We start from the raw sequence: 25,598 nt of genomic DNA, 5'->3' as shown, positions 1-25,598 counted from the left end.
CCATTTTATAATTTTTCCGCCACTAGCCATGATTACATGAACGGTAAAAAAGTAAGAGCGAAGCGAGGGTGACTTATTTAGGCAGGCATATACCTGTATATGTAAGCAACACTCATGACAATGTCAATCATGTAGCACGCATAGCTGTGCCGGGATTTGAGATGCTGACTGCGCTTCTGCCTTAAGTCAAAGTGAGAGTGGAGGACTGACAGTGCCATCACAGCCGATTAATGGCAGGGACGTCTCACCAGTCTACACAAGACCCACCGCGACTGTCCTCAAAAGGCGATCATAACGTCAGCGAACACATCTCTCTATACTATATAAAAGAAAAAGGCAACTTTCCTTTCTTTACACCTTTTTTCCTTTTATCCCAAACCAAAGCCTTTCTCTCTTAACACTGCAGAGGACACAAAACTATTTTTCTTTAAATGTCGATAAGGCACATTACCAGAGGCAGAAATTTGAACGTTCACATAGAAAATGTAATTTCTATATCACAGCCGTCGTGTAGCGCCTTTCAAAAGAGATCAACTACCGAGAGATGATCCATATACATTTTAGCTGCTGTTAGTACTACTTGTTGTGTTACACAGTCTATAAAATGTAGTTTACCTGAAACCACTCCAGTAGTGCTCAATGTACCTGTACTTCTTAAAACGTTAATGTTTTACTGTTTAATAACTTATAGACTATATTTTATTATTTTTCCCTTGCACTCAGTGACCAAAGCTATAAACACACATATAGACACACACATACATATACACATATATATACCTGTGTGTATGTTTTTATGTATGTGTATATATATATACACACACACACACCTATCTACATTATATATACTGTATATATACACACACACACACACACACATACATACATACATACATACACACACACACATATATAATTTGTGTGTGTGTATGTATGTATGTATGTATGTGTGTGTATATATGATGTAGATAGGTATGTATATATATACTGTATATGTGTATATGTAGATATGTACTGTATATAGATATGTATATGTATATAGATATGAAGATATGTATGTGTATATATATGTATATATGTATGTATATATATATATATATACTGCTCAAAAGAATTAAAGGAACACTTTTTAATCAGAGTATAGCATAAAGTCAATGAAAATTATGGGATATTAATCTGGTCAGTTAAGTAGCAGAGGGGGTTGTTAATCAGTTTCAGCTGCTGTGGTGTTAATAAAATTAACAACAGATGCACTAGAGGGGCAACAATGAGATGACCCCCAAAACAGGAATGGTTTAACAGGTGGAGGCCACTGACATTTTTCCCTCCTCATCTTTTCTGACTGTTTCTTCACTAGTTTTGCATTTGGCTACAGTCAGTGTCACTACTGGTAGCATGAGGCGATACCTGGACCCTACAGAGGTTGCACAGGTAGTCCAACTTCTCCAGGATGGCACATCAATACGTGTCATTGCCAGAAGGTTTGCTGTGTCTCCTGCACAGTCTCAAGGGCATGGAGGAGATTCTAGGAGACAAGCAGTTACTCTAGGAGAGCTGGAGAGGGCCATAGAAGGTCCATAACCCATCAGCAGGACCAGTATCTGCTCCTTTGGGCAAGGAGGAACAGGATGAGCACTGCCAGAGCCCTACAAAATGACCTCCAGCAGGCCACTGGTGTGAATGTCTCTGACCAAACAACCAGAAAGACTTTATGAGGGTGACCCAAGGGCCCCATGTCCTCTAATGGGCCAGAATTGGCAGATGAGCTCACTGCCCAGCAGCATGCAGCTCGATTGGCATTCCATGGAGGGTCCATAGAATACCAGGTAATTGGCAGATGCACAGTGGCTCCTGGTGCACGACAATTCCTGGCCTCATGTGGTGAGAGTATGCAGGCAGTTCCTGGAGGATGAAGGAATTGATACCATTGACTGGCCACCACACTTTCCTGACCTAAATCCAATAGAACACCTCTGGGACATTATGTTTTGGTCCATCCAATGCCACCAGGTTGCACCTCAGACTGTCCAGGAGCTCAGTGATGCCCTGGTCCAGATCTGGGAGGAGATCCCCCACAACACCATCTGTCATCTCATTAGAAGCATGCACCAATGTTGTCAGGCATGTATACAAGAACACAGGGGCCATACAAAGTGCTGCGTACAATTTTGAGTTGCTGCAATTAAATTTTGGCAAAATGGACTAGCCTGCCACATAATTTTTCACTCTGATTTTTGGGGCGTCTGAATTCAGGGCTCTGTAGGTTGATCATTTTCATTTCCATCAAACGATGTGGCATCCTTTCATTCCTAACACATTACCCAGTCTATATCAGTATAGATATCCAGGAGGATTTCTTTTTCCCATTGAGATCTGATGTGTTTTCAAAGTGTTCCTTTAATTTTTTTGAGCAGTTTATATATATATATATACAGTATATGTAGACTCAAATCCATTATGACAGCAGCAATCCAAGCTGTGAGAAAACAGTAAAAAGGAGGCGTGTCAGACGTTGTGGTACATTTTCTGATGCAACTAGACGAAAACAACTTCGTGACGCTGCTGCCAAATACACAAAACAATTACTTTGACAATCATGTTACATTATTTTTAAAATGTTTCCTTTTCTTTCTCATAACTTCTTTAACACACGACATCACTGCGAAGCGCGAGTATTTTGCTATATATATATATCACAGCGACACTCATAACAGTGACAAAACAATTACATTGACAATCATGTTACATTATTTTCAAAATGTTTCCTTTTGTTTCTCTTTCCTTCTTTAGCACACTACTTCGCTGGCAAGCTGGTATATATATATATATATATATATATATATATATATATATATATATATATATATATATATATATATATATATATATATATATATATATATATATATATAAATATGAGAACAACACTCATATCAATAACAAAACAATTACATTAACAATCATGTTATGTTATTTTCAAAATGTTTCTTTTCTTTTTCATACCTTCTTTAACACACTACTTCTCCGCTAAGAAGCGGGTATTCTGCTATTATATATATATATATATATATATATATATATATATATATATATACCAATCAAAGACCTGGATGCACCTAGAAATATATATAAATTGATACTTTCTTTTCTATAAAGATAATATTAATTAACGTTAAATTCATTATTTGAAAATACAACCAAGACATTACTAGTGTTAATAACAGCTATTACTGCTTGAAAGGACTGATATTTAGTTTATTATTCCCCTATGACTACAAAGCCCCATTTTCAGCAGCCATTCTTTCAATGTCCTAAGGGTCAACTCCCTTAGCTTATCCTTTATTAGTCATGTTTAAATGCTAATTAGTTATTAGAGAAGCTTTTGTAACTGCATTAGCTCCGCTGAAACCTGTTATTTGATGCAATGTGCTTCACCCATTTGAGGTGCTTGCTTCTTGCAATGCAACACATTGATATTTCTCAAGAAGATTCTTTTTCCATAAAGCCTACTTCTTTTAATTTCTTGAAGCCACAAGCTGTCCTTGAATTGCTTGCTTCACCTTTAAAAATTGTTTGCAAGTTTAAGAAGAGAGATTTTAAATTATACAACGTAAGTGAGATAAATATACATATAATTGAGCTCTTTTTACATATCAATGAATCACATGATGTCTGGCACAAATATTTGTGGCAGGGGCTTAGCAGACAAAACTGTCATAGGCATATATGGATGTGGGCTGAAGGCTGTCAACAAAGGGCAGCCAGCAATAATAGAACAATGGGATAAAAAGCAGAGTGCAATATTTATGGGGATAAAGAACAAACAATATAAATCAGTCATTAGACTGAGATCGGTGTAAAGATGGTTCAACTGCATCAATTAGATCAAGCGCAGTAGACACAGACTGGCCCATGGTGAACTATGTTGATGACCAAACAAGATAGCAAGAAGACTGTTCAAATGATCTCTTGGAATGATGGGCTCATTATACTAATCAATCAATGGCATAATATATGAATAATGCTAATTGGGTGGTTAGATGGTAGGAAACCAGTATAGATGTTCTTTCATGATAAATAAAGGGTATAGACAGACTGTAATGAGGTGCACATTTGTCTGCCTAAAGCATCTCAAGGATACCATTGGTAGATGTTGCTCAATCACCCTCTCATTGCCAGTTTCACATAAAGAAATTTTTCATCTAATCAAATTACCAGCCACTTTTGTCCCGCCAAATTTGCCTAAGGCCTTCAATATTCCTGTCTATAACTCCAAAGAGGAGTTTGAAATACAATGTCAGCTGTGCTGAGTTTGTTTGTTAATGAATAGACAGTACAATATAAAGGGTGCCCTATACTGAGAATCTGATACAGAAAAAGTGGAATTAAGTCTTCTAAGCATAAAGCACCATATAATAATAGACAGACTGTGATGGTCATCTGGTAAGCTGATACCGAAAGGTATACCCTGAAGGCTTCAGTGGCACAAGGCTCCAACACCATCCCCTCCACCAAAGCTTGACTCCTATTATTTGATTGCAACAAAACTTAAAAACTAATTGGATCACATTTTTTTCTTGGATTAAGCATCATGGAATTCTATTACATGTTTCAAAGTACAGCTTGCTATTTTTTTTGTTTTTTTTTTTTTTATTTTTATTAATTTTATTACAATCCATACAAAGCAATCAAGATTTTACAAAAAGAAAAATTGAGTTAAGAACAGATCGATCCCCACCCTGAGAGAGAGAGCAAGCCAAATAACGTTAAATTTAAGGCTTGTAAACATACCTAATTTAAAAAAAAAAAAAAAATTCTCTGTGCTTTATGAACTTATTTTACAATATTACTGATTAGATCCTGCCATGTTTTGAAAAAGGTCTGCACAGATCCTCTAACTGAGTATTTGATTTTTTCCAATTTCAAATAATATAACACATCAGTTTCCCACTGACTTAAAAGAGGAGAGTTTGGGTTCTTCTAGCTTATCAGAATAAGTCTGCGTGCCAAAAGTGTAGTGAATGCAATCACAATTTGTTTGTCTTTCTCCCCTTTAAACCCCTCTGGAAGAACCCCAAACACAGCTGTTAATGGGTTAGGAGGGATTGTGAGTCCAAGGCTGTCTGAGAGGTAATTAAAAATTTTTGTCCAGAATAATATTAATTTGGTGCAGGCCCAGAACATGTGACTTGTTGAGGCTGGGACTTGGTTGCAACGTTCGCAGGTTGGATCATGCCCTGGAAACATTTTGGAGAATTTTAGTCAAGACAGATGTGCTCGATATATAATTTTAAGTTGTATAATTGTATGCTTTGCGCATATGGAGCTTGAGTGAATTCTCTGCATTGCTACTTTCCACTCCTTTTCTAATATATTAATTGAGAGATCTTTTTCCCACTGTCCTCTTGGATCTTTGAAAGGGAGGGATTGTAAAAGGATTTTATATATTGTAGAGATGGAGTCTAACTCTTTGAAATTGAGCAATAATTTTTCCAGCATGGTTGAGGGTGCAAGATGAGGAAAATCTGGAAGGTTCTGTTTAACAAAGTTCCTGATTTGAAGATAGTGAAAGAAATGTGTAGCTGGAATGTTAAATTTGGAATGTAATTTTTCATAGGATGCAAAGACGTTGTCTATATAAAGATCTCTAAGCAAGTTAATTCCAAATTTAGCTTGCTATTTTTGACTGGTACTCTCAATTTCTGTTGACTCAAAAGAAAGAACAAATTAAAGATGCAGTTATTTGGTCACAGAGTGATACTGGCAGGTGAAAAGACAGAATGGACCTGAAGGTGAAACATAGTCAAAAATAAAGCAGGGTTGATATGAAAAAGATAATCAAACATGTGTCCAAGCCAAAATGAGATTCAAAATACAAAGTCAAAAATACTGATCATACAAAAGCATTTACAAAATGTTCTGTTAACTTGTACAGAAACGGATGTTTGGGGACTGTTTAAATATCAGTGAGTCGTGTCATAACAACCTTTACCTAACATGTAGACGCCTATGGCATCACAGCAAATATACTGTATACCAATAAATAGAAATGAAATATGCAGTATATATATATATATATATATATATATATATATATATATATATATATATATATAAAATACATATATACACACACACATACACATAGATAGATAGATAGATAGATAGATAGATAGATAGATAGATAGATAGATAGATAGATAGATAGATAGATAGATAGATGTAATGTGATTATTATTATTATCTGATAGTTGGCCAGTTGGCAGACATCCAACACGTCCTCTCAGTTGCGAGAAGCAGATCATAGATATGTGATACAGTATCTGCCAAATAATACAAAGAGTACACAACACATGTTTCACCCTAATTAGGGCTCATCAGGTGTACACATCTTTGCTTCCCCTTACAGGGATCAATTCTCAGACATCAGCACCTGAGGCGAAGCCTCTGACATTGCACCATGGTGGCTAGTTCGCTTACTTGACAGAGAAGACGTGGCAGATGTTTGCTGACTGGCCAACCAACCTCAAGAGTTACCTGGTAGTAATGTACTGTATTGTACTGTACTGTACTGTATTATACCGTATATATATAATGAAAGTAACTTTGAATTATCCATCCTTACAAACCACAAAGAAATGTTACCAGTTATTGGAGAAAAATTTGTAACACCAAGAAAAAAAACGTAAGTTAATCTAACAGCAACATTTTACTCACTTAAATCTTGACAGTCAAGCTCCATGGAGTTTGATGAACAGTCACTCAAGTCCTCTACTGAAGACATACCATCTTCGGCTGACACGTGACGCCTACAATAAAGAGAAGATAACAACAAGTAAAAGTATAATGAAATCCATGCAAATTCCTTACTCCACTTCCTATTCTCCTGAGCTGATGTGTGAAGCATTCGCACCAGCCAATATCCTTACACTAACTACCTCATAGTCCCTCATTGTTTACTGGATAGCTGGGTAGTGGCATGGATTACCAGGGTTCCATCCTGGCTCTATTGTCTTTTCTTTGTATTTGTTTATTTTATTGTCTTCCAGGTTTACTTTTTTACTTTATGTTTTCAAAAATGTTTTTGTTTCATCTATTTTTGTATTTACTAATTTATTGTTATGTAATGTGCATTCTTTGTATTGATTAAGAAATTAAATTTAGTTTATTATTTCAGTTATTTTCTGTGTCTTCTATGTGTTGAACTTAAGGCGACAGGAACACCTAATGTCACAGCTGAGGCATTTATTTATGCTCATGTTTGTTTGGCTTTCTCTTAATTTTATTATTTTTTTATTTTTTCAGTATGAATACTTGTGTGGTTTTCTGTTTAATGAACTCTGCTTTGGAGTTTTGATTTTGTGTTTGTATTTTTTACTTAATTTTGCTAATTATGGGCTTTCCTAGGAGGCAACCCTTCTCTACACCTTTTATCTTGCTTTTTCCCAATTTTTCAAATAAAAAAGTCACAATTTGGCCAAGGATTTTAACTGTTCCCTTCTCCCTTGTGAAAATTTTAAGCTGTTTTTTTTGGCTGTCCATTCTATAAGCCTTCTTATCAAGTTGCCAGGCTTACATTGCTTTTTAGGCCTTCCTGGAACTTTAGAAGCTAGTTTCAAGATGAACTGTGTTTTTACTTTTCATTATCCCATGGGCTAGGCTGATTCAGAGTTATAATAGTTGATGTCTGTGTTGATTTTAATCTCAACAAAACACATGTTACCTGGAAGTGAAATCCAGGAGAAGTTCACTAGGTCTACTATGTCTTATGGGTTATCTATTTATCACAGAGCACATTGTCACATACACACCCACACTGGGCCAGTTTAGAGACACCAGTTAGCCTAGCTGTATGTCTTTGGCATCCAGAATACTGTCAGACATGTGTATCAGAGGAACACACTCCCGGCTCATAACATGTATGCAATACCCCATTGGGGTGAGAGGGGATGCTGTCGCTAACAGCCTCATCTTTATTCTACTACCCCACAATTGTGGGAAGACACACCTTGAGGGAGAATAACCCCACCCCTTGCAACAGCAGGGCTATAAAGGTCCAACACCTACTATGTCGGGGTCTCATTTGAACCACGTTTGGAAGGAGAGAACTCCCTGTTACAGACTTGCTCTCAAGAGCCAAAGCTCTCCTAGCCAAGTAGGTTGCTTTTTCTGTTTCCATTTTTGTGCTCTCAAGCAGTTAATTTTGATTTATATATTAGAATTGGCATCCCAATACTTTTTGCACTCTACGTAAATTTTACACTGTATTTACTTGTTCACAAAACAAAATAGATTACAAACAGAATATATTACATATAAAATGTGTAAACTTCAAATAGATATTGGCTAGCCTTGAATTTTAACCTATTGATCTACTGTAGAATTATGAGGCATCTCCACCAACAATTAAGCCACCACACTTTTCCCTCAAATGTTCAGATTGTTTATACTACACATGCTTCACCTTTAAAATTTTTTTTCTCTATTGTGAAAAAACATAATAAGCTATGCTGTGGAGGGATGTTTCTTACCGAAAAGGGGCAACTGTGGCCAGGTTGGAGTGAGGGAGCTTGCTTGGTGAGACAACTTTGATTGTTTTGTCCTCAGCTGGCTTTGCTGGCTTTGGCACCATCTTTGATGTGTCAATCTCTTGGTTTGTTAAGCTACATACTTTTACATCAGCATGAGGATCCTGAATGAGCTTACTTTTATTCTGTCGATAAAGCCCCATAAGCAGATTGTCATTGGTATATTTCCCTTTAGATTGATTTGTTGGTTTCATCTCATTGGCGTTGAGTCCAGGCTGCAGGTTTGCCCCAAAAGAATTCCCGTTTACATTTCTCCTTAATTCTCTACATACTTCAAGGGAGAGAGACTTCACATGGAGGTCTAGGGTGTCCTTAGATCGTGGTGCCTCCTTTCGTGGAATCTGAGGGCTATTAAAGGCGGACCTAACCCCAGTCTCTTTGTTCAACTGGCATAGGCCTTCAGACGAGCCAGCGGCAAGGGGGATAGCACTTCTGCGAAGAATCTTGCTCCCATCATTCAGACCTTGATGCTGGTTCTTTCCACCTTCTTTAAATGATTGGCCACTTACTGTGAGCTGGGCTGCTTGGCCTTTGCAAGGGTTGGATTTTTGGGTTGTCTGTGGTGGCTTTGGTGGCTTCATGAGGCTTTTGGGAACTGGGATGCCTGAGCCCTGCAGGGACCCAGGAGCAGGCTTCATCTTGGAGCTGACACTCATAATGGGGCACTGTAGCTCTGTCCTTCAGTGTCTGTAAGGCACAAGACAGAAAAAGCATCATTTCCACATCAAGGATCACTAGTAACGTCAGGTATTGTGTATCTCTGCAAAGGGCATCCATGAAGAGATTATATAAATCACAAGATAATCAAAAGAAGTAATTAACTCATTAGCATTCAGAAAATATTGACGATAAAAGACTACTACTCCAAAATGTACACAATTCAATGTTATTAAGCAAAATATTTTTTTCCACCACCAACAGGAAAAACAAGTTTATAAAAACATTAATTTTTCACAATTTTCTAGAAATTGAGGATTTAGGGAGCCTCATAGGGAACACTGTGTTGGCTATGATTTACAGCACCTATCACTATGCAATGACCTGTAAATAATAATGAGTGAACATTACATTACACCATCTGTTTATTCAGCTGAAGCCTATATCCAAAATGACTTCATGTCACAAGAAGAGAGTACACTGGCTCCCAATTTAACTGGAGAGTATGCTCTGGAATAAGGCCATTAGATTACCAGAAACAATGATTTACTAAATGACACACAAAAAAACAGTGGATGAATGACAATAGGATGTTTCAAAATAATAAATAAAAATAAAAATTTCACCCTCACAGTACTACAAATTACTCTGCGATTTCTCTCTATATATACATACTGTCACGTATATGCACCTGGGGATCACCTTCAGGGCTCAAGCAAGATAAGCGAAACCACCTCGAACCAAAAGGAGATACTGTTGCTAACTGTCCTTTCTCTTCCACCTGCAGCTCCAAGAAGAGTGCCAGTGATGCTATAGGACCCTGCCCATGGATCCCAGGATGAAACAAAATGAGGTGTGTCCAGAGAGAGAGAGACGTCTCATTCTGAATCTAGAACTGGTGGTGGTAGGAGCTCCCGAGTTGCCTGGTGTAATCAAGTGTAAGTATTTTGTTTATTGATCATTAACCATGTTAAAGAACTAATGGAATAATAGAACATAATAATAGAAAGAAGGGAAAAAAGAGCAGCAAAATCTTCTGAGTGTCAGGTACGTCACAGAAGGCATTTAATACACGATGTAAATTATAAGAATGAGAACAATTGAGAAAAGCATGTCAATTGCTTGAAATTTGGCAGGCTCATTCCTTACAGCTTACTGACAAAAGTTGGGCAGGTTTCATGTCAAAATTCTACGCGTAATGGTCATAACTGGAACCTATTTTTCTCCATATACTGTAATGGACATTAGCTCGACGGCCGTGGGGGGTGGAGCTGCGTGTGACATCATCATGCCTCCCACGTAATCATGTGAACTGACTGTGACCACAATATTTAGAAATGAAGGAAGAGCTCCCAAAGAGCGCTAAAGAAAAACGCCAAATACTTTATTCGCGAGATACAAGTTTAATGAGAAGACACAAGGTATAAACGAGATTTTGGATCACTTTGTAACGGAGTTCAAATTGCTGTAGCGAGAAACTTTTAAGTACCGTGTCTTAGCTAACATTAAATAAAGCCGTGGACATCGCAACATCACACAAGAGAGCACCTCACGTGAACTGACTGAACGCAGTACGAGTGATCACTTCCATGCATCAAACCTGTTCAAAAAACGCATTACACAATTGACAATGTGATGGCTTTATATGTCGTTCGTTTATAAAACAGCGGAGAAGCTGTGTAAAGGCTGTTTCACAAAAAAACCAGCGGAGCGTCTTATATGAGCAGGCAGTCAGCTAAAGAAGGGAATCAATAAATATCTATATAATCGTAATAAACGAGCAAAAAATAGTGTACAAGCCGCAGATTAAATAAAGGAAATGGGTACCTGAACAGTAAAGTAAGTCTCGAATAGCTACACAATAACTATAAGAATCGTAATAAACGAACAATAAAACAGTACAGAACCGCAAAGCAAGGAGAAACGATGGCCTTATATGGCGTTCGTTTATAAAGCAGCGGAGAAGCTGTGTGAAGGCAGCTACACAAAAACAGCAGAGCCACACTCTGAATGTATTCCTGGCATCACCGTTATACCCTCTGATCTCCCATTTCAATTGAAATGCCTCAAATTTCCAGTAAGGCTCTGCTTTGCGATGACAATTAATAAGTCTCAGGAACACACCCTACAAAAGGTTGCCATTGATTTGAGGCAACATTGCTTTCCTCCTGGACAAAACTATACGTTGCATTCTCAAAAGTAATATATATATACCGTGTATATAATATATATATATACCGTGTCGCAACATGAGAGGCTTTGCCTCTAGCGCTGACGTCCGAGGTTCGATTCCCGAGAGGGGGTGCAGTGAGTGTGTACTGCCTGATGAGCCCAGAATTAGGGCGAAACACGTGCCGCGTACCGTTTGCATTATTTGACAGTAAAACTATTTCAATATATTCAATATATATATATCAGCGCTTCCCGATTCATTTTACCCTCGCACCCCATTGGTTTGAGAAGAAGTATGAAAAAATATGAGATTAACGTAGAAAAACAGATCACCAATTGAAGCTTTATGAATAATGGATACTTTATTCGCCATCAATAATTGTTTTGGTAAAGCCATACTGTGTAATCCTCCTTCCATGTTATAATTTTTCCGCAACTAGCCATGATTAAATGAACGGTAAAAAATTAAGAGCGAAGCGAGGGTGACTTATTCAGGAGGGCAGGCGACAGCTCAATAGCTCGAATTTGGATATAAGTAGGTTCTATTTAGTCGCCAGAAATATCTTTGGTAGGAATGGAAGTTGAATTTAGTCTTTAAATTTATATGGTGAAGAAAAATTTATACAATGATGACTAAACTTAACTTACATTCCTCCTAAACATATTTCTGTCGACCAAATAAAAATTACTTGTATTTAAAATTTAAATAGAACTTGAACAGATACGATAGTTCATAATACCCACGCAGCACTAAGTGCACATAAGAGCAGGAGTCATCCGTTTTAACAAGCAGCATATTGCACTGATATGAAATAGCCTGCCCATTTAATTATTTAGGAATGGATAGATAAATTAAGATTTTGTACAACTAATGTTTTTAATTTTTCTTCCTCGATGGATTCTGGCACCCTCAGCAACAGCTGCTCGCACCCCAAAGGAGATATACATAGATATAGATATAGATATACATATATAGATAGATAGATATATAGATAGATAGATATAGATAGATAAAGATATATAGATTATATAGATAGATAGATATGTGTATGTATATGTGTGTGTGTACAGTATATACTCTATGTAGATATGTATATATATATATATATATATATATATATACAGTATATATGCCAGCAACACTCATGACAATGACAAAACAATTACATTGTCAATCATGTTACATTATTATTGAAACGTTTCCTTTTCTTTTTCATTACTTCTTTAACACAATACTTCTCCGCTGCGAAGTGCGGGTATTTTGCTAGTAGTGCAATAAAATAAAAAAGAGCAAATACAAATAAAAATCAAAAAAGACAGATGCTACAAGGGCATTAGAGGAACTGTTGATAAGTATACCTCGCAAGTACCTAACATACTTTTTCTCAGAAAATCCAATGCTTCTGTATGTCGCTTTAAGTTTTACTTTTAAATTACACATTCCAAGGGAGATCTGGCATTCATTTAGGATCAGAATGCTGCGCTTGCTTTAGAATAGAGCAGCAGAGTCTCTGTGTTTTTCATATAGCCACAGGCCTCTTAATGGTTTCTGGGGCTTCAGCAAAACTATGCAATCTGTGTGTTTACTTGTGACTACTTGATGAGGTGGGAAATAAACATTTGCACATATTCATACAGGATAAGCAATGTGGTAATGGACTCTGGAAGTACAGTTTGAAGGTTGTTTGAAAAAGCAGAAGGATTAAGAAGAGTTTCGGCTAAATGGTTATGCATTTAGAATAGGTAATGAAATAGGAGTAGTGTAGTCGGCAGGATCTTTACGGAATGCCTCTGGAATTGTCCTGGCAACCCCCTAAAATGTGGCACTGTTTCAGGAATGCTATCTGTAAGGAAAGTCTGCCTCTTGTGCCCTATCTATTGTTTTTATTTCTTTTGTTATGTTCATCTTGTTAGTGCACACTCTGATATATTAATCACATATAATTGTATTCAGATTTTTACAAAGTATTGAGGTGAGGTATTTCCTGTTAGGCATCTAATATGCACTTTTTTGTGTATCATCAGTTTGCCAATAAGCAAGCCAGATAGGTAGATTAAAAGTCACAAGTCTAACTCTCACATTTTCTCTTACATTTACATTTTCTCATTCCAGTCATGAATGATGTGAACAATATGGTTAAATGAAAGGCTAGTTGCAATGAAAGCCTGATATGGACTAACATGCTTCCCTAGGTATGTTCTTGCTTATTATACTGTAGATGTGGGTAACATAAATAGCGCTGAACATTTCTGGGTGAAAAGAAAAATGTTCTTTTAGGAAACCAGTAAACCTGGTAGAAAAGAATTAGGAAGGTGAGGAAAGGTAGATTCAAGATAGAGAAACAAGATGAGTTAAAATGTAACTGTCTTTTCTATTAGATAAAAGTAAATACATTTATGCAACATTATTTGTGTTATTAAAAACATATTTCTTTTCCATACCCAAACACTTCTTTCATCATTCTACAAGTTTAATGCATTATGTCATGTCTTCTGTCCTTTAGAGCTGTTGCACAGCAGTGGACTGTACTCTGCTGTCATCTAAAGGTCTCCAAAGCCTTATTTATTGTTGTTATATTTAAACAGTTTCCTCACAACTAAACTGCAGCACTGTTTCAACTTTCTCATCCTTTTCTCATGTTTTGGAGTTTCTTTTGTGCATCCCAGTCTATAACATTCACTTTTGCTAATGGTTTTAAATTGATGAAGTTTTTTCTGTTTTGTTTTTACCTAATAAAGTTTTACCCTGTTTTCTGTATTTGACTTGATGGTTTATTGACTTTTTCTTTATTTAGTGATGTGTACTCATCCTCCAAATGTCTGTGTTACATTCTTATAACAAACTAGCAAAATACCCGCGCTTTGCAGCGGATGAAGTAGTGTGTTAAAGAAGTAATGAAAAAGAAAAGGAAACATTTTAATAATAACGTAACATGATTGACAATGTAATTGTTTTGTCATTGTCATGAGTGTTGCTGGCATATATCTATACTAATAAAAGGCAAAGCCCTCACTCACTCACTCACTCACTCACTCACTCATCACTAATTCTCCAACTTCCCGTGTAGGTAGAAGGCTGAAATTTGGCAGGCTTATTCCTTACAGCTTACTTACAAAAGTTGGGCAGGTTTCATTTCGAAATTCTACGCATAAGGGTCATAACTGGAAGCTATTTTTCCCCATATAATGTAATGGAGTCTTGAGTTGGAGATGGCCGTGGGGGTTTCGTGTGACATCATCACGCCTCCTACGTAAGTACGTAGAGAACAAGGAAGAACTCCAAACAGCGATGAGCACAAAACGCCATTTCACAATTGAGAAGGCAGAAAAACATTATGAAGCAAATTATGCATACAAGCATATTCATAAGTACAGCTACTGCGGAAACAAAGCACGGCGTGAACCGTAAGTTTATATTAAATTAAGTTCATAGACAGGCTGCCACTAGCGTTTGTAATTTAGTGCCTGCCCATATAAGGCCGTCCATCAGCGGCAATCCAATACAAACACTGCCGGTAAATATTCACGGTGAAGGACTGTGCTTATGCAGAGGAAGATGAGATGGTCAGGGTGGTGTTTGGCACAAACTCATTGAAACTGCGAGAGAAACTTTTAAGTGCGGGTCTTAGCTGACATTACGAGATGGCACCAGTACAGCTGGGAACCTTCGATGCAAGAACACCAAGCGGCTCACGTGAACTGACGCAATGCGCAGACAAAAAGCAACAGTTCCAAAGAGTGCTGAACAAAAACCGAATTACACAATTGAGAAGGCAGCAAAAAAATATGAAGCGTCTTATACATAGAATCATATTCATAAGTGCAGCTACTGCGGAAACAAAGCACACGGTGGAAAAAGTGAATGTCCTGCTAAAGGAAGACAGTGTAAAAAAAACCCGTGCATGCAGTTTGTCACATCACAGATAAAAAGGAAGACGAGCTGTTTATTGATGCAGTAAGGAACTAATCGATGAATGAAACCTCTTATCTTTACAACGATTGACAAACACGGAATGTAACTTGAACACATCCTACAAATACGAGCCTGATTGAAAGAAATAATGATAATCAAATCCTTGATGACAGCAACATTCAATAACACTCACAAAACAATTACTGTATATTGACAATCATGTTACGTTATTTTTAAAATGTTCCCTTTTCTTTTTCATAACTTCTACTTCTCCACTGCGGTACACGGGTATATATATAAATGTATATATATACCCGATCTACAATACATACTTTAGCATAGACAAGCCACACGCTGTGGCTAATTGTAGAGTCTTAAGCCTCTAACGCCGACATTCGAGGTTCGATTCCCGAGAGGGGGTGTACTGACTATGTACGCGCGCTACCCGATTCATTTTACCTTCGCATCTCCTTGGTTTGGGACGTATGAAAAAATATTAGGTTAACGCAGAATCATGTTACGTTATTTTTAAAATTTTCCCTTTCTTAGCACAAGCACAGCTGAGAAGCTTCGATGCATGTACTCCATAACGCGTTAAAAATAACGATTTAATCACACTTTCAATTCCAAGCAAACGGAACTTTTGTCAATGCATGATTTCCTGGTACATCCATTACACTGATGCACACATCACAGCTACAAAAATGTTAGAGTCGGAATAAAGCGCGTTCCTACGACTGATCATTTCGACTACCGAGCGAAGCCTTGATAAAAGCATGGTTTTGTGCACACTGAAAAGCAAGCAAAATTAGATGCATTACAGAAAGCGGACTTTGTGGCTCTTACTGGGGATCATTGGACTTCCGTGACCGTTAGTAATTCTAAATACATCTAATTACAAAATGTTCAATGATCACACTGTTTTAGCCTAATGTACAAAATAATTTTGGCTAATGTTACTCAGAGTTTAAAGAGTAAGCTGGTCAAATTACCTTTTATGTTTCTGACTTATTTTTTAAGAAGAAAAACTGCACTTTATGTTGAAATTTTGGTTATTATTATTTAAAGACAATACTATTCTGAAAATGTACTTAAAGTACTTAAACTACCACTTTATTTTTAAGTCTGCCCAATTTTAACCAGGGATGATATTTTTGTTTCTGTTTTGAATTCAAATGCAGTTTAAAGCTTTTTTTCAGAAATTAAAACAGCTTCAGTTTACAATATTCATGTCCATGTCTATTATTTGATTCTGTAAGCCCACTAAAACCGTTTTAAATTAAAAAAAAAACATTTGCGATTTGGGGCAAATTTACGTGTCGATTACATACGATTAATCAAGATTAATTCTTACACAGCCTCTAATTAATTGGATTAATTTTTTTAATCGAGTCCCACCCCTAATATGTAGATATATATATGTAGATTTGTATATGTTGTATATACAGTATGTATATATGTGTGTGTGTATATATACAGTATGTGTATATATGTATATGTATATATGTATGTGTGTATATGTATATATATATATATATATATGTTTATATATGTGTCTGTGTGTGTGTATATATATATATATATATATGCCAGCAACACTCATGACAATGACAAAACAATTAAATTGTCAATCATGTTACGTTATTATTAAAATGTTTCCTTTTCTTTTTACTTCTCCGCTGCCAATCAGGTATTTTGCTATATATATATATATATATAATATAAATAGATAGATATGAAAACAACACTAATATCAATGACAAAACAATTACATTAACAATCATCTTACGTTATTTTTAAAATGTTTGCTTTTCTTTTTCATAACTTCTTTAACACACTACTTCACTGCTGCGAAGCGCAAGTATTCTGCTAGTATATATATATATATATATATACATATATACATATATACACACACACATATACATACACAAATATCTATCTATCTATATATATATATATCTATATCTCTATATATCTATCTATATGTATATATCTATCTATCTATATTATCTATATAGATAGATCTCTATCTATATATCTATCTATCTATCTATATATGTATATCTCCTTTGGGGTGCAAGCAGCTGTTGCTGCGGGTGCCAGAATCCATCGAGGAAGAAAAATTAAAAACATTATTTGTACAAAATCTTAATTTATCTATCCATTCCTAAATAATTAAATGGGCAGGCTATTTTGTATCAGTGCAATACGCTGCTTGATAAAATGAATGACTCCTGCTCTTATGTGCACTTAGTGCTGCGTGGGTATTATGAACTATTGTATCTGTTCAAGTTCTATTTAAATTTTAAATATAAATAATTTTTATTTGGTCGACAGAAATATGTTTAGTGGGAATGTAAGTTAAATTTAGTCATCACTGCATAAATTTTTCTTCACCATATAAATTTAAAGACTAAATTCAACTTCCATTCCTACCAAAGATATTTCTGGCGACTAAATAGAACCTACTTATATCCAAATTCGAGCTATTGAGCTGTCGCCTGCCCGCCTGAATAAGTCACCATCGCTTCGCTCTTAATTTTTTACCGTTCATTTAATCATGGCTAGTTGCGGAAAAATTATAACATGGAAGGAGGATTACACTAAGTATGGCTTTACCAAAACAATTATTGATGGCGAATAAAGTATCCATCTATACTAATAAAAGGCAAAGCCCTCACTCACTCACTCACTCACTCACTCACTGACTGACTCATCACTAATTCTCCAACTTCCCATGTAGGTAGAAGGCTGAAATTTGGCAGGCTCATTCCTTACAGCTTACTTACAAAAATTGGGCAGGTTTCATTTTGAAATTCTATGCGTAATGGTCATAACTAGAAGCTATTTTTCTCCATTTACTGTAATGAAGTTGAGCTCGAAAGTCGTGGGGGGCGGAGTTTCGTGTGACATCATCACGGCTCCCACGTAATCACGCAGTACGTAGAAAACCGGAAGAGCTCCAAAACCACTGAAGAAAACATACATTATATAATTAAGAAGGCAGCGAAACAATTAGAAGCGAGCGAGTGACATATAAAACCATATTCAGTGGCTCACGTGAACTGACGAGCGCAGACAAAAAGCAACAGTTCCAAAGAGTGCTGAACAAAAACTGAATTACACTGCTACGCTCAAATAGACAAACCACACGCCGTGGTGCAATAGTAGAGGCTTCGCCTCTAGTGCCGGCTTCCGAGGTTCGATTCCCGAGAGGGGATGCACTGAGTATGTACGCGCGCTTCCCAATACATTTTAGCCTCGCATCCCCTTTGTTTGAGACGGATGAAAAAATATGCGGTTAACGCAATAAGACAGATCACCAATTGAAGCTTTATGAATAATGGATACTTTATTCGCGATCAATGATTGTTTTGGTAAAGCCATACTCAGTGTATTCATTAGATGAACGGTAAAAAAGTAAGAGTGATGGGAGGATGATTTATTGAGGCACGCGGGCTTGATGTACTGTAGTGCGCGTCAACTCAATCTGAATTGCGCGATCACATTTGAAAAAATATATCTTTTCAAGTTCTACTAAGTCCATATGTGTCAAACTCAAGGCCCGCAGGCCACATCCGGCCCAGCGTGTAATTATATCTGGCCTACGAGATTATTTTATATATTATTGTTATTAATGGCCCGGGGATATGAAGCGCTGGTAACACAATAAACTACAGATCCCATAATGCAGTGCTTCAGCTGCCTTGCGAACACTTACCGCGTTAATCAAGTCTAGCTTATGATGCTGCAAGTTATTGTGAAGCTAGCCCACACGAAACCAAAGAGAAAAGGTGATTCTGAACATAGAGCCTTTAAAAACCGATGGGAGGCTGAGTATATGTTTACTGACATTGCCGGTAAACCCGTGTGTCTCATTTGTGGAGCTAATGTGGCTGTAATTAAACAATTTAATCTAAGATGGCACTATGAGACAAAACATCAAGATAACCGAAAAGACCTGAATGCAATGCACAAGATACAGAAAGCAGAAGAGTTAAAGAAGAATCTGACACTTCAGCAGACGCTTTTTACCGTGCAAAATCACAAAGTGATTTCAAGTGAAGCTACTTTTATGGGAGACACAAATGCACCAGTGCAACTTGCCCCACTTTCCCTGTTGCCAAGTAATGTTGAACCAAGTTGGCACAACGGTGTTCCCAAATACGCACTTTGTTGATAAACTGAGCGCACTGCGCACTGAGTTCGCACGGCGCTTTGGTGACTTTGAAGAACAAAAAAAGAATTTTGAGTTGTTTCGCAACCCATTTTCTGTCGATGTGGAAACTGCACCTGTGCAGATTCAGATGGAGGTGATTGAGCTGCAGTGTAATGGCACACTGAAGGCAAAGTACGATACTGCACGGCCCGCACAGTTTATTCACTCCATTCCTCCACAAATGCTCCAGCTCCGTCTACATGCGCTCGAACCTTGTGCATGTTTGGTAGCACATATCTGTGTGAGAAGCTCTTCTCAGTCATGAAGACTAACAAAACAGCACACAGGAGTCGCCTCACTGATGAGCACCTGCAGTCCATCGTGAGAATCTCCACAACACAGAACCTCACACCAAACATAAACGAACTTGTTGCCAAAAAAAGATGCCAGGCTTCCAGCTCTGATAAAATGAAATAAGAGCAAAGACAACTGGATGATTTGATTTGTTATTGCTGAAAAGAACAAATTTTATTTATATTTCCAGATTTTGTTATGCACCATGTTCATATTTGAATTTGTATAATTTTGACAGGATATATTTTTATGGAGAGCAAAATATTATAAATTATTTAAGGTTTGAGTTGATTTATTCCGGAATAATATTCTGTCGACTAAATAAAAATTCCTTCTATTTAAAATTTAAATAGAACTTGAACATATTTGTGTGTGTGTGTGTGTGTGTGTGTCTGTGTGTGTGTATGTATATATGTAGACATGTATGTACATATATGTTTATATATATGTGTGTGTATGTATATATATATGTATTTGTGTGTAATATGTGTGTCTTCCTAACTGTGTACAGATTTTCCTAACTTTACAGATTTTCATTGTAAAGGGTTTAAACAATGTTTTCCATGCATGTTCAATTAACCATAATCAATTAATTAACATGCACCTGTGGAATGGTCGTTAAGACCGTAACAACTTACAGAAAGTAGGCATTTAAGGTCACAGTTCTAAAAACGCAGGACACTAAAGAGACTTGTCTACCAAAAACACCCAAAGAAAGATGCCCAGGGTCCCTGCTCATCTGCATGAACGTGCATTAGGCATGCTGCAGGGAGGCATGAGGACTGCTGATGTGGCTAGGGCAATAAATTGCCATGTCCGCACTGTGAGACGCCTAAGACAGCGCTACAGGAGACAGGAAGGACAGCTGATCATCCTCGCAGTGGAAGACCACGTGTAACAACACCTGCACAGGATCGGTACATCCAAATATCACACCTGCGTGACAGGTACAGGATGGCCACAACAACTGCCCGAGTCACACCAGGAACAAACAATCCCTCCATCAGTGCTCAGACTGTCCGCAATAGGCTGAGAGAGGCTGGACTGAGGGCTTGTAGGCCTGTTGTAAGGCAGGTCCTTACCAGACATCACCAGCAACAACGCCGCCTATGGGCACAAACCCACCTTCGCTGGACCAGACAGGAGTGGCAAAAAGTGCTCTTCACTGATGAGTCATGGTTTTGTCTCACCAGGGGTGATGGACGGATTTGTGTTTATCGTCGAAGGAATGAGCGTTACACCGAGGCCTGTACCCTGGAGCGGATCGATTTGGATCGATGGCTAGGCCATTCCCCAGAAATGTCCAGAAACTTGCAGGTGCCTTGGTGGAAGAGTGGGGTAACATCTCACAGCAAGAACTGACAAATCTGGTCCAGTCCATGAGGAGGAGATGCACTGCAGTACTTCAAGCAGCTGGTGGCCACACCAGATACTGACTGGTACTTTTGATTTTGAGCCTCCCTTCATTCAGGGACACATTGTGAAACATTTTTAGTTTATGTCTTATGGTGTTGACTCTTTTAGTGTTCATACAAATATTTACACATTAAGTTTACTGAAAGTAAAAACAGTTGAAAGTCAGAGGACGTTTCTTTTTTTTGAGTATATATATATATATATATATATGTGGATGTATGTGTATATATGTATGTATATATACAGTATGTGTGTATATATATATATATATATGTATATGTGTATATGTATATATGGATGGATATGTATATATATATGCTTATATGTGTGTGTGTGTATATATATATATATGTATATATATATATATATATATATATGACAGCAACACTCATCACTCATAACAGTGACAAAACAATTACATTGACAATCATGTTACGTTATTTTCAAAATGTTTCCTTTTCTTTTTCATAACTTCTTTAACACACTACTTCTCCACTGCGAAGCGCGAGTATTCTGCTAGTTATTCATAAAGCTTCAATTGGTGATCTGTTTTTCTGCGTTAACCTCATATTTTTTCATACTTCTTCTCAAACCAAGGGGATGCAAGGGTAAAATGAATCGGGAAGCACTGATATATATACTGTATATTGAATATATTGAAATAGTTTTACTGTCAAATAATGCAAACAGTACACGGCACATGTTTCGCCCTAATTCTGGGCTCATCAGGCAGTACACACTCACTGCACCTCTCGGGAATCGAACCTCGGACGTCAGCGCTAGAGGCAAAGCCTCTCATGTTGCACCACGGTATATATATATATATTATATACACAGTATATATATATTACTTTTGAGAATGCAACGTATAGTTTTGTCCAGGAGGAAAGCAATGTTGCCTCAAATCAATGGCAACCTTTTGTAGGGTGTGTCCCTGAGACTTATTAATTATCATCGCGAAGCAGAGCCTTACTGGAAATTTGAGGCATTTCAATTGAAATGGGAGATCAGAGGGTATAACGGTGATGCCAGGAATACATTCAGAGTGTGGCGCTCTGCTGTTTTTTTGTGTAGCTGCCTTCACACAGCTTCTCCGCTGCTTTATAAACGAACGCCATATAAGGCCATCGTTTCTCCTTGCTTCGCGGTTCTGTACTGTTTTATTGTTCATTTATTACGATTCTTATAGTTATTGTGTAGCTATTCGAGACTTACTTTACTGTTCAGGTACCCATTTCCTTTATTTAATCCGCGGCTTGTGCGTTATTTTTGCTCGTTTATTACGATTATAGATATTTATTGATTCGCTTCTTTAGCTGACTGCCTGCTCATAAAAGATGCTCCGCTGTTTTTTTGTGAAACAGCCTTTACACAGCTTCTCCGCTGTTTTATAAATGAACGACATATAAAGCCATCACATTGTCAATTGTGTAATGCGTTTTTTGAACAGGTTTGATGCATGGAAGTGATCACTCATCTGCGTCAGTCAGTTCACGGAGCTGCTCTCTTGTATGATGTTGCGATGTCCACGGCTTTATTTAATGTTAGCTAAGACCCGGCACTTAAAAGTTTCTGGCTGCACTCCGGTTGTAATATGACGAAGCTCGCGAGCTCACTCTTGAGAATGCAACGTATAGTTGTCCAGGAGAAAAGCAATCTTGCCTGAAATCAATGGCATCGTTTTGTAGGGTCTGTCCCTGAGACTTATTACTTGTCATCGCGCAGCAGAGCCTTACTGAAAATTGGAGGCATCTGAATTAAAATGGGAGATCAGAGGGTATAAAGGGGACGTGAGGAATACATTGAGTGTGGAGAAACTCTAGAGACAGCGTGTGTATTAACTTGTGGATTTTATTGTGAGTATTTGGTGGCAGCGTGACGAAGTTGCTTCCGCAAGACCGCGTTAGCTGTGGAGCTCAACTCGCAGCATATTCTTTTCCTACCTTGTCAATTGTGTAATGCGTTTTTTGAACAGGTTTGATGCATGGAAGTGATCACTCGTACTGCGTTCAGTCAGTTCACGTGAGCTGCTCTCTTGTGTGATGTTGCGATGTCCACAGCTTTACTTAATGTTAGCTAAGACCCGGCACATAAAAGTTTCTCACTACAGCAATTTGAACTTCGTTACAAAGTGATCCAAGGTCTCGTTTATACCTCGTGTCTTCTCATTAAACTTGTATCTCGTGAATAAAGTATTTGGCGTTTTCTTCAGCGCTCTTTGGGAGCTCTTCCTTCTTTTCTACGTACTGCGGTCACAGTCAGTTCACGTGATTACATGGGAGGCGTGATGATGTCACACGCAGCTCCGCCCCCCACGGCCGTCGAGCTAATTTCCATTACAGTATATGGAGAAAAATAGGTTCCAGTAATGACCATTACGTGTAGAATTTGGAAATGAAACCTGTCCAACTTTTGTAAGTAAGCTGTAAGGAATGAGCCTGCCAAATTTCAGCCTTCTACCTACACGGGAAGTTGGAGAATTAGTGATGAGTGAGTGAGTGAGTGAGTGAGTGAGTGAGGGCTTTGCCTTTTATTAGTATAGATTGATAAATAATGCCACTCTCAACTGTAGTTTCTTTGTGCTTTACTAGTCTTTCATTCATACTTAAACCTTGAAACCTAAGCTTCTGAGTACCTGGAACAGGATGAAGACACAACTCATGAGTTCATATTTTTATCCAGTGCAGTGATATTTATAAAAATGAATAATCGATTATTATTGTTTGCCATTGCTGAATTTGTCTAATATAACCCTGAATAATAAGGTCAAAAACATTTCCTCTGTCCATAACATTCCAGTGCAAATCTGAGTAGGGTTGCTCCCTTCTGACCATTAAGCAGTTTTTTGAAAACCTGGTGACTTCTGTCGATGCTGCAGGGTTTTGTTCCAACCAGTTTCACAATCAGTGAGTCACTTTACCTTGCATTGATCTGACTGTTTTTGTTTTTATTTTTGTTTTTTTTTTGTATCTCAATAGTAGTATGAGATTTTCTTTTGTAAGACGATGAACTGACATCTTCTTTGTTCGTTATTATTATTAAGATACAATCAAGGGAGAAAACTACACAGAAAAACATTCATTTATGAGAATGACAAAAGGGAGTTAAAAAATAAAAATGATGGCAAAATATGAATATTTCTAAATTTCTTATGAATATATTTCTCACACTACTGCTCTATTCTAAAAGCAGAATAAGAGAACAAAAAAAGACAATTTAATCAAACAATGAGTTCAGTTCGAGGCAAAATGACTCACTAATTGTGAAATTGGTTGGAACCAAAATCTGCAACCCCTAGTGTCTCCTAAGACTGGGATTGAAGCTGCGGTTATGAAAACATGATTAAAGCATGCTGTCAGATAAGGTTGTTGAATCCAATATTGTTACACATTATGCATGTGCAAGCTGACTGATAAGCTGACAGATTTACCTAATAATGTAGTCAGTATGATCATGTTAGAATGTGCTTTGACACAAATAATTTGACTTGATCTGTTGGCTTTTGTATGACAGGCCTGATTCCATAGTGCATGTTTACAACAACAACAATAATTTATTTTTTGTGTATCCCAAAAATTACACATGGAGTGCCACTTTTTGACACTCCCTGAGAAGACAATAAAAAACTCCCCCAAGACCCCTTTCCAGTTAAGTTGGGTGTGCAATGGGTATCAAAAAAATAGGGTAAATACAATACAATACACAAAACAGAACACAAGTTATCATCTTCACAGATGTAGATGGCTGCCACCTCAGGAATACAATACAATCATACAAAAGTAATAGTAGAAAGCTACAAAGCATATATTTATTATAGGGGGCATATTTCCACAGTGATGTTTCTACTGGGGTAGACTGTTAAACTTTCTTTAACAGTTTTAAAGTCTAATTTCCATCTGGAGTAATTCTGTAAAATGTTTTCATGCCCTACATTCTTTTGTACACCTCATCAGCAAGTTTTATCACTTTTTCTTCATTACTGTGACTCATGCACTTGCTCTGATTCTTTCACTCACATTTGCAGCCAAGTAAGTGAGCAGTATGGTGGCCACACAAACTACTCCAAGAATTACTTTCTTCCCCGTGCCATATAGCATTATAACAAGAAACATTCTGTTTTAACATGACATTAGTGGTATAAGGAACATCTTAATTGGGTCTAGGTGAAGATTTTGTCAACTGTTAGAAGTTCTTTTTGGACAATTGTTTTTAAATGACACACATGTTTCAGAATTTTCCTAAATTGTATTATCTTTGTGCTCTTTGTTCTTGTCAATGTCAATTCCAATGAGAAGGTAAATTGCATTATTTCTTGCATAAAAAAAACTTAATAAAA

At 37.2% G+C, this 25,598-nt stretch overlaps 1 protein-coding gene across 6 annotated transcripts in view; it reads right to left on the bottom strand.

The window, feature by feature from the left end:
- LOC120525970 (neuron navigator 1-like) overlaps nucleotides 1-25,598 on the bottom strand; it is a 365,228-nt gene that overhangs the window by 244,489 nt on the left and 95,141 nt on the right. For all 6 annotated transcript variants that reach the window (XM_039748733.1, XM_039748732.1, XM_039748735.1 and 3 more), the window contains 2 exons: nucleotides 8,532-9,275; nucleotides 6,718-6,809 (listed from right to left, as the gene is read on the bottom strand). In XM_039748733.1, the coding sequence (XP_039604667.1) occupies nucleotides 6,718-6,809; nucleotides 8,532-9,244 (805 nt within the window). In that variant the 5' untranslated portion in view covers nucleotides 9,245-9,275. The remainder of the gene's footprint in view (nucleotides 1-6,717; nucleotides 6,810-8,531; nucleotides 9,276-25,598) is intronic.

The sequence above is a fragment of the Polypterus senegalus genome, chromosome 3 (assembly GCF_016835505.1).
Source record: "Polypterus senegalus isolate Bchr_013 chromosome 3, ASM1683550v1, whole genome shotgun sequence".
NCBI lineage: Eukaryota > Metazoa > Chordata > Cladistia > Polypteriformes > Polypteridae > Polypterus > Polypterus senegalus.
The sequence above is the reverse complement of the archived record's forward strand: the minus strand, read 5'-3'. Positions and strand labels throughout refer to the sequence as shown.